The 11,028-nt window shown below is 41.0% G+C and overlaps 1 protein-coding gene across 1 annotated transcript; it reads right to left on the reverse strand.

Annotated features, from left to right (window-relative positions):
* Positions 1 to 21: 21 nt before the first annotated feature.
* Positions 22 to 7,366, reverse strand: LOC121763959. The gene is made up of 5 exons (XM_042160049.1): positions 6,391 to 7,366; positions 5,954 to 6,313; positions 5,698 to 5,876; positions 2,672 to 5,602; positions 22 to 2,592 (listed from the first exon to the last, which is right to left on the reverse strand). The coding sequence occupies exons 1-5, from the start codon at positions 6,608 to 6,610 to the stop codon at positions 28 to 30; spliced, it is 6,255 nt and encodes a 2,084-aa protein (XP_042015983.1). The 5' UTR covers positions 6,611 to 7,366; the 3' UTR covers positions 22 to 27.
* Between the last annotated feature and the right edge of the window lie 3,662 nt (positions 7,367 to 11,028).

Here is an 11,028-nt window from a genome sequence, read left to right on the forward strand (position 1 = left end):
CTAACAACTTAAATTTGTATGAAAAGTTTAGGTAACAAACTCTTCCTTCATGGCAAGGGAGAGAGCACCTAGGGTGGCTCCACTGCCCACGGTAGATCCGGGCATGGCCACAGCTCTGCTTCCGATCAATCCGCCCCTCCTCACGACGACCTTGCCATACTTCACCTTACCCTCATCACCCTCGTAGATGTGCCCGAACAGCAACGCTTCTCTCCCAACCACACCATTCTCTTGTATTTCCACCAGTTCCGGATTCAACGCAGCCCCCATGCTGTCAACGTACGCGCCCCCATCCCACGCAACATCCGATCCCATCGCCTTCAACCACACGTTGAAGATAACCGAACCGCTTGTCATTTCCATCAAATACTCACCTACGAAACTCTTTATAGCCTGCCAAATTGTGTCCATGAATATCCCAAAACTCCAAATCGGTTCAATTGTGCCCTGTTTCTTCTTCCCTACAAGAATCCATTTGCTCACACCACACACTAGCCCTGCTAGAATGCCTGACCAAACCCAAAAAAATGGAAGCAAATACACCATCTCCATTCCCTTCATCTTGTTCAAGTAGAACATGAAGTTCAATGGTGCAAATGCCACCAATCCCATCACAAAATAAGGCAGAAAAACCTGTAGGAATGGCTGAGCAGACATCAGCCATAATGTGAAATACCAAGGCCTTACAAGAGTTACTTCCTTGACAACAGAGGCGGCCGCCATCGGGCACCCGGAGAGGTCGACCTTCACGTCCGACTGATGCAAGAATGCCCTCCAAGCCTCCGGGAGCGGCTTCTTCTTCCTCAGATGCTGGCATATCGCGTACACTACTGAACGGCCGTGATCCATAGATGCGCTCTCGTTGCACGACGTGGCACGGATGACATCCACCTCAGGGCATTTAAGGAAAGGGTTGAACTCTAGATCATCCGATTCTTGTTTTGTAAGGACTTGATCAATGGTCACCTCTCCTACATCAAGGTGTGGAAACTCTGTTTCGTCCCACGGCTTCGTGCAGTCGAGGGCAGCCTCGCGTGTCACTTCATCATCCGGGACGGGGCGGATTTGGAGCTGCAGGACGTACCTGACCTTATCCAGAGAGTGGACTCGCTGTTGGAAGTCGTCAGCGAGGAAGAGGCGAGGACGCTCGTCGCCCTCGTCTCTAGGGATGGCTCCCGTCTCCGGTGGAAGTACGCCGATTGGCTCGACTTTCCCATTCTCCACACCGATTTCTCTGTCAAAAGGCCTTAGCTTGAATTTAACATACATTTCCTTACCATCTTTGAATCTAAACAGCCTGCAAATATTTGAGTAGTAATGAAGCTCAGTGTAAGAGTCTGCTCTCCTCAATGAGTCCCACATAGCATCCCTGATGTGTGGAGAATGCTTCACATACTCTTCCTTCGCCGCAGCTCCACAGACAAGCCATGTTGCGAATTCGCCTATGCTTCTCGCATGAAACGCATTCCCTGTCTTGAGTGTGAGATCAAGCAACGGAGCATCTCCGTTGCTTGAAATGATCCTCAGTGCTGCTCCGCGAGGATCAAGGCGAGCATCATCATCCGAGCTTAAGCAGTTGCTATGGCGAAGAACGACACAATACTCCTTCCCAGGGGAGAAGATTTCATGATCTGGTAAGCCTAAAACATGATCATACATCCTCAGTGATCCCTTCCCGGCTGCGCCAATCCGATGGAAGTAGCGCGAGTTCAACTTGAGCGTCGAGCTAGCAAGATTCGCAGCAAGGCTTCCTAACACCTTCTTGTATTTCATGTCCATCTCCTCTATCCTGTCGTCGAATCCGTGCAGCGTGTTCTTGACCATGACAGGAGATGGAGAGCCAACAAAGACGCCGCCCGCTTGAAGGAATCTGTTTGGAGGAGCAACTGAAAGTGCCCCAAGAATGACATCTTTCTCAAGGACAGAGCCAGGGAGGACTAGGCCTTGGCTGCCTACAACCGAGTTATCTTGTATCTCGATCCCACCTGAGACGTACCCTCTTGAAGAGTAATAGCCTGGCACGACACGGCTGAAATCACCCAAATGAACGCCATCGCCAAGTGAAACGAGGTCTGGATCCGAGACTGGGTTGATGGCTCTGATGGAGCAATGCTTCCCAACTTTGGCTCCCATACACTGCAGGTATGTGCAGAAAGCCTCTGTTCCGGATAAAAACTTTGCAAATCTTATGTGGCATGTCGTTGCGATCCTGTGGAGAAACCAAGTAACTAGAAACGAACTTGAACTATTGATATATCTTCTGAAGTAGGATTTCAGTAGGCAAGTAAAGCAGCTGAGGATGAGGCCATAGGTTGTGTAACTCAAGGCGATATAGATGGCGAAGACGAGAGGCTGTGGAGGGGCAATGCTAGCCATCATCACTGTGTATGCAACAATGGTGTAGGGAAGCCAGTGAAAAGCTCCACATAAGCAAATAAAAGCAAAGTGTTGAATGGTGGGAGGCTTTTGTGCTATCCAGAGATAGATCAGATATGATGCGGCCGCGGATAAGCTGCCGATACAACCAAGTGCATAGATCCCAACCAAGTGAATTATAGGTTTGTTGGGGATCATTTGCTTCACTGTTTCATCCTGTAACAGAAATGGAAGAATGAGGATGGAAGTGCTAAAATATACTATGAATTGATCATTAAGGGATTTTGTGGACTACCTTTGAGAGAGCAATGTCAGGGGAAGATGCAGCTTCACTGTTTCCTTCACTTGAAACCAATGCAAGGATTTCTTCTCCATCTCCGAGCACGGTGCCTCTCTGAAGCAGAGCATACGGTCCGACTGAAGCTCTAGACCTGATTTTGATAGGGGAGAGACTCAAAATCCCATTTTTGACTTGATGACTTTGGAGCAATGCTCCTTCTGCAAGAACAGCTTCTTCCCCGATCGAAACAAGGTACGGATCAGTGATATCGATTGTATCAATCAATGCTGAGGATGCAACTTTTGCTCCTAGCATCCGAAACCAGTAGTTGATGAACACGGTGCCTCGCAAATGAATTGCCATAACTTTCGAAGATACCTCCTGCGCCTTGTAAAGCGCCCACCACTTGACAAATTGGACGGACCAGATCGACATCTCAGAATCGAGAGCATAATTTGGTTGCAGATATGGAGTGCCGAAGAAGGATATGCAAATACAAGTCGAGAACATGCACAACATCCAACAGAGAGGGGCAAGCACAAAGGAGGCTAAGTAACCGAAGAATGTAGCTCTCTCCACAATGGATAAGGCATACGCGTATATGGAGATCGAGAAACATGCAGGAAGCATCAACAAGAAGCAAACATAAACGAGAGCTATTAGCTGCATAAACCATATACTTAGCTTCTGAGATGAAGAAGCCTCAAAAGAAACTGCTGCTTCTTCTTTGGATGTTTTCTTGGTAGAATTTGGTAGCCCGGTTACTGTCTGAGGGCGATGCTTCTTCAACAGATTTTCAGCAAAACAGGCCAAGTCTTCCACACATGTTGCTGTAAAAATATCAATTGCACCAACAGGCACTCCAAGATAATCCGAGAGTTTCTGAGCAGCTCGAACAACACCTATAGAATCAACTCCATAGGATACGAGGCTCTCTTTTGTGGAGATCTTGGCACTGGAAATTCCAGTCATTTCAGAGAGCAGCTCTATCAAGAAGCTTACTATGTCTGTCTTAGATATGCTCGAAGGCCGAGTTTTCACAGCTTGAGATTCTGAGACTCTTTCATCAGATTGGATTGACCCCTTCTCATGATAAATGATATCAAGAGTCCCATCAGTGAACCTTTTAAGACATTCAAACCTCTTGATTTTTCCTGATGTCGTCTTGCTAATGGTCCTCGGCTTTATTAGGATAACTGAAGCAACCATAACTCCATGCTCCTCTGCAACACTTGCCTGAATCTGTCGAACAGCTTCGTTGGAAACGGACTTAACGTCCCGAGCCTCTGCAATTATGATCAAACCAACTTGGTCAGAAGTTTCAGAAACTAGTATGCCTTTTGACAAAAGTGTCTCATTTGGAACACCGATTGCAGCACAGCATCCGGGGCGTATCACTTCACATGAGTTCTCAGCTGTTTTCTCAATGTCTGAAGAATATACGTTCCTTCCTGCAATGATGATGAGGTCTTTTATCCGACCAGTAACAAATAATTTTCCATCAATGATCCGCCCCAAGTCTCCAGTCCGTGTGTATTTCCTGCCAGGCTCGTTGTTGAGTTCGTTTCTGAACGTCTTCTGGCTTAGCTCCTCCTTGTTCCAGTAGCCAGCTCCAGCACTCGGACTACTAATCCATATCTCTCCTTCTTTTTCACAATTTTCATGCTCGCTGCACGTTTCAGGATCCACAATCTTGACACGAACGTCATCCTCATCGTCATCATCATCTCGGCTGATGTAGCCACAGCACACCCTTTCTTCCCAATCAACCAAAATTTCTCTGCTTTCTCCATATGCACTGCACACATACACGCAGTTCTCAGCAAGTCCATAACCCGGAGCCATGACCTCTTGAGAAAGCCCAAAAGGGTGAGTCAGCTCGAGGAATTTTCTCATAGTCGCTGCACGAATTGGCTCAGCAGCAACCATGAGAAAAACCATGGAGCTTAGATCATAATGCAGTGCCTTGTTAGCCTCCAGCCTGCGGTTGAGAAGCTCAAATGCGAAATTGGGTCCAGCACTATGTGTAGCACGGTACGTTGTGATGGTTTGCAACCATAGCAAAGGGTCCCGGATGAATGTCACCGGAGAAAACAGAATTGCAGATCCACCACTTACCATACTAGTGAAAAGTCCTCCAATGAGCCCCATGTCATGGTACTGAGGCAGCCAGCTCACGAGCACTGTATTCGATGTGCTCTTGTATCTTCGCCTCATCATTTTCACGTTGTGGATAAGGCCGCCTTGAGTAATCATGACTCCTTTGGGCTCACCAGTTGATCCTGATGTGAACTGGAGGAAACATAGATCATGTGCTGCCGGTTGATACTCCTCAGCTGCATGATCCCGAGGGCTTGAGATCTTTGATTTCTTCACCCAAGAATCTGTATGCAGCCACGGAAGAACAGGCCAGCACGAAGATGACTTGCTGCGCCCGTTGAGGGCAAACAGGTTCTTGACAGATGCTGCCTTTACTGTAATGTGATAGCCAACTGTTGAGAGAATGGCAACTGCATTGCACGCTTTGGCAATATTCGAAATGTGAAGCAACGCCTGCCCGCTTCTCTGAGATGGGTCTGGCGGGATTGCAGGCACTGGTACGATGCCAGCTCTCAAGCACCCGAAGAATGCATCAATGAAATCCAGACCTGGAACATACACCAAGAGAACCCTGTCACCCATCTTTACAGACGGGCATTGGCATGTTCGTAGTTTCTCAGAAACTATCGAAGCATTTGAGTGAAGCTCTCTGTATGTTCTCTGAGATATAACATGCCCCTTCTCATTGATCCATGTATAGAGGGTCTTGAATTGGGTGGCGCTGTGAGTTCCCCAATATCTCAGATAATCATCGAGCGAGGAAAGTTCTTGAAACTCGACTCCAGGTGATTCATCCAACTGCTTCAGAGCCGCTCTTCCATGGCTTGGTCTTAGAGTTAATAATCTCTGAAGCAACATAAAATGCAATACTAAGTAAGTCTATATCTGTGCAAATATTATCATGCAGCTGTGGTGAAATAGGACTTATGCATTTTCATTACCTTGACATATGGAAAGCTTGGTTCGAGACTATCAGTTGAGAAATGTTTCCGAACAAGATCAAATGCATAACTAGAGTTCCTCTCTGTGAGCTCAAACGCCATCAGCCCACCAACGAAGTAGGTATTGCGATGGCCCTGTAGTAAAAACTCCAACTTGTCGTAGAACCCGTCCTTCATATCTGTTTATGAAAGTAGTCTAATAAGATAAGTAAATGCATATCTTTTGAAGTTTCTTAGAAGAGTAATTTTAACACACCTTTGCTGCTAATATGAGGAAAGTACTTGAATTTTCGTTGTAAAACAACCCCCTCGATTTGGCCTCCCATTCTTTCAGCTGCAGCAATGGCAAGCTCAGTCACTTTAGTCCCTTGAATATCAGCAGAGTTGCCATACGACCAGAAGAGGAAAACATCGGTATCTTGGTAAAATCTCTGCATTGCAACGGGATTTCCTATAGCCGCAGGATCATCCATGAACTCATCAAAGTAATAGAATCCTTCTGGAATATGGTCCAATCTCTTTATTTTCAAGGCTGTAGTATAATAGTCTATAGTTTGAACTTTACTGAACAACGCCGTCTCCATCTCATCCATGTCGATTCGGTGGTTAACTGCATCTGCATGTAGAATGCTATGAGATGATCTGGAAAAACAATAACTTTCTAAATATTCATACAACGGAAAATATATATACCTGTATTTTTCAGTGAATTAGGTGATCTGTATGTCTTCCCATTACTGAATGGAAAAGCTCCAGAAATAATAATCTTGTCGAATTCCCTCTCTTGGACATCACCATCCTCACATTTTATTTGAACTTTGACAACAGACGAATCTCGTGTGACCGAGAGTACTTCTGTGTTGCAACAGACCTCTGCAGGGAGTCTTTCAGAGAGCCTCTTCCAGAGGCTCATGTATCCACCTCTGAAACGAGACGTATCTTCCCAGCCATCGATGTCCTTGTGAACTCGTGCACATAAGCATAAGCCATGTCTTGCAAGTATCCATACCCCGAGGCTGTGTAACCGTACATTACTGATTTAGGAACCGAGGCAAAGCCTTGATCCTTGAGATAATCTGGAGCCAAATCCGGAGCCAGCTCGCTGACAGCATGCACACCAATCCGACCAGATGCTTTGGCCTTGTCCTGCACGAACATGAGATCGAATCAGATTGGAAGGAATCGATGAAAGAGAGAGATGGGAAAAGTTTGATATTCTTGTGACCTGAAGTTTGAGTGTGAGAGAAATCATAGATACATAATCTTCTGCTAGATTCATTTCACTAAGTGCTCCAGTTGAACTATCGACAAGTGCAAATTTGTGAGTGTCCATTTCCTCCATTTCTGCTCCAATCTCCCTAGCTAAGTGAAAGATCGAAGGAGCGCTGTTCGCTGCAAGAACTTGACCTCCCAAATCATACACCTTCCCTGCATCAAGGCATTATTAAACTTTCTTATATATAGCTTCTTTCATCTTCCATAATCTCTCTCAATTCAAAGTTGCTTTGTTTCTTATATCCATCCAACTAAATATACTACTACTAATTTTCCCATTTCTTTATTGCAGTATTCAAAATCTCCTCTTGTTTAATTCAATCAACTTAATATAGTAACATGCTTATATCTTAAGATACTAAACTATCTTCAAAAACTAAGTTGAGAGCTCAAATATTCCCAAGTATTTTCTTGAATAGGAGATGATAGAACACAAAAATACTTATGTTAAGCAGCTATTACCTTTGATTTCGACTGATTCACACATGCCACCGGGATTTCCATTTTTCTCCAATAGTGTCACACGAGAGTATCCCAATCTGCAGAGAGCATAGGCAGCAGAGAGTCCACTTGGGCCACCTCCAACTATTGCAATTCTTGTGTTTGTAGGAAAACAAGGATGCGACCGATCAACGCTACACGACCCGTCCATCATATCCTCGCTTCAAACTCAGCTGCAGATTATCACTAAAATTAATGAGGCACAATATTCACAAGACTTACGTAGCTATTTTTATTTTTTTTGCATGCATGAAGCTTTTCATAAGAAAGATAGTATGAGATTAAGTGACTCTATGTGAACTGGTTCGACAAGTTTATATAGGCCTACAAAATTTATTCTAGTAGCCGATTCCACAACATAATTACACGTATATATGAACCTCTAACTATTTTCTTTTAATTCTAGAATCTGACATGGTCTCACTAGATAAACCAAAATGATATAATTCCTAGATCGCCTAATTCTTGACTTGACGCCAATTATAAAATGACAATTGAAAACTAGTACTACTATATAGTAACATTTATTTAATAAATTTATGTTTGTTTTGAAAAGCGACTAGGGATACTACAACATGGATTTTTGTCCAAAATAATACAGTCGATAAAATTAACTATATGGTGACATAAAAAATAACCATTAAGATGTGGAATATCTCTCTGAATTTGAATATTCCTTGAAAATAAACTGGGATATTCGAAGAAGTTTTAACACTTTGTATTCGGTCATTACTGGCTTTTCATATCAATCTTACAAATTTGACGGTGTTGTTTATGATGATCAGTTCAAGCGTTACCAAAATAAATTCAAGCATTAGCCTTGTATTTTTCTCTGACCTGTTAAAACCTTTGAAAATGGGAGCTTCATTTTACTAAGGAAAATAAAATTGTTCAAACTTTTGAAAATCAAATCCCAGCTGATCAGATTACTTTTACGTTGACTTTGAATTTTCTATACAGTTTATCACCAACTATATATGATGATATATCATGGCGATAATGATGATAATAATAAATAATGGTAGTAATAATAGACGCCTGATGAAATTTGTGTTGAAAAGGTTATACATGCCGGTCTTGATACTTAATCCTCAACAAATATATTCTGTTCGTCCATTAAAATAAAATTGATAACATAGGAGAGAGAGATGAAAAGAAAAATTATTAAAAAATGATTAATGGATGATGGGCAAATTTATTAGAGAGAGAAACCGACTAAAATGAAATATAACTATTAATTATGGACGGACGAAGTACAAGCGAAGGTACGAACTAGACCCTTTTATTGTTAGTCCAATGGTTTCATATGTGACATTTTCATGTCACACGGCGAAATTAGTAATTCTATACATAATACATTGATTGTAATAAACTAATTAATGTGGTAACGATAAGAAAGAGACTAATAATAACCATATAGAATTCGAGAGGGCAGCAGAATAGTTACAAGCAGAAAGAAAAAATATTTATTTCATTTAGAGATTGGTATATAATCGTACTCATAAGTTACCGTCCGTTCTTTCAAAAATTTTAAACTTTTTGAGTAAAATTGTACTCCCTCCGTCCCATATAAGAGAAATATTTCTAATTCGCCACAAATTTTATGTAGTGTTATTTTGTGAGTAAAGTGAACAAAATAAAGTAAGAGAAAGAGTAAAAATAAAGAAATTGATATTTCTATATTTAGAATTAAATGTGTCATGTAGAGTGAGACATCCCAAAAAGGAAAATGTATAGCTTAGAGTGGGACGGGGAGTACTAATAATTATACATAAGAACAATACATTAGCCGAATATTGGAGTAGCATTTTGTATTTAGTGAAATTTAAATAAGCAATAGATTGATTGGATTTTTTTTAAATCAAAAGTTGCTATTTTTATTAGTCATAAGCTACTACTCTGATCGACTAAGTTTAGCTTTCATATATCTAAGCCTACTTTTCCTTTGCTAGAATCGCATCCCACTTAAAAGTTTAAAACACCGGTACAATAATTAATCCCAAATCAAAATATAAACTCGTTCAATCAAGAGAAGAAAATTACTATAAAAACCGTAAAAAGTAGTAATTAAATGTAGTCAATGTACCATCATGAGGAAAACATAATTTTCATAGCAAAACATATATACTTATTACTTACCTTGAAGATTAAGAGAACTAGAAGATCGAGCTATACTAGTACTAGTTTGTACAAGTAAATTATGATTTGCAGTTTAATTTAACTATAAATATATATCACATATGAGTTTTGATCTATGCAAACCTAGATTTAAATACAGAAACGTAGAACAATATCATACGTATGACACTTTTAGGTCATAGTTAGTTAATTTTTAGGTCATGCTAAAGCATGACGTAAAATGATCTTAGCATGACATTAAACCCAAATATTATAATATAACCTAAAACTGCTTAATTATGACCTTCCGTGTTTTTTGTTAATTATTGACCATTAGATCATCTAATCATAGGGCCAAGATTTGGGGGTTTTGGTTAATTATTGACCATTGGATCATCTAATCCTAGGGCCAAGATTTGAGCTGCATTTCTGGATTTAAATGCATTTTTATTTTAATAACCTTCCGTGTTTTTTGTTAATTATTGATCATTTTGTTAATTATTGACCATTAAATCATCTAATACTAGGGCCAAGATTTGGGGTTTTTGGTTAATTATTGACCATTAGATCTTTGTTCATTATTGACCCATCTAATCCTAGGGCTAAGATTTGGAGTTTTTGGTTAATCATCTAATAGGGCCAAAATTTGGACTGCATTTTTGAATTTAAATGCATTTTTATTTTGATAATCTCCCTATATATATATATATAGACATGCAAGCGTAGAAGAACTAATTGAAAGTTGAATTGTTATCTTATTTTTCTACTAAATTGTTACTCTTGTGTCTCTCTCCCGATGTGGGACATTTCACTTAAGAAGGTCCCAAGGATAAAGGCAAAACAGACTAAACAGTGTATCTTACTATATAGCAATGATATGCTCTTAAATGAGGAGCTATATACCTTGCTGGGCTGGGATGAATCCTCGAGCTATCTATGGGGCCTCCTCTTCACTGCGATCTACTGCGATTGGGTGAAACAATGAAAGCCAATTGCTCTATTAACTTGTGATGAAGAAGCTTTGGGGAGATGGCTGATCTATACATAGCCAAATTTCTTGGCTGTTTGTGACAGTAGATTCAGTCAAATACGATTCTCTCTATTGAGATTTTAACTGATTAGTCTTCATTTCAAAACTGTGCAATGGGGAAAACGATCCTGCTGATTGCATGATTAATATTTGATTCTCATTAGATTTCTTGTTTGAGCTTATATGAGCTCACTAGCACTTGCCCACATTGTTTCTATTTCCATATTGTGATATGCTTGAGCACTCACGTTTAAAACTTGCTTTATTATCATGGCTGCTTGAAAACGACTATAAAAGCGATGCGGGAGCCTCCTAAAATGAGCAGTACAAAATTCTTAAAAGGCAAAAGATGAATTATAACAATATCTGAAACAATTTTTTGATAATTAGTAATTGTAGGGGTCTCC

This window comes from Salvia splendens, chromosome 14 (assembly GCF_004379255.2).
Source record: "Salvia splendens isolate huo1 chromosome 14, SspV2, whole genome shotgun sequence".
Classification (NCBI taxonomy): domain Eukaryota; kingdom Viridiplantae; phylum Streptophyta; class Magnoliopsida; order Lamiales; family Lamiaceae; genus Salvia; species Salvia splendens.

What these genes read in the sequence shown, in the direction of transcription:
- LOC121763959 (XM_042160049.1), bottom strand. Translation starts at nt 6,610, where the DNA reads ATGAGCCTCTGGAAGAGGCTCTCTGAAAGACTCCCTGCAGAGGTCTGT. An exon ending in TCCTCATATTAGCAGCAAAG is followed by an intron (nt 5,877 to 5,953) that starts GTGTGTTAAAAT and finishes TTTCATAAACAG; the next exon opens with ATATGAAGGACGGGTTCTAC. An exon ending in CAAGCTTTCCATATGTCAAG is followed by an intron (nt 5,603 to 5,697) that starts GTAATGAAAATG and finishes ATGTTGCTTCAG; the next exon opens with AGATTATTAACTCTAAGACC.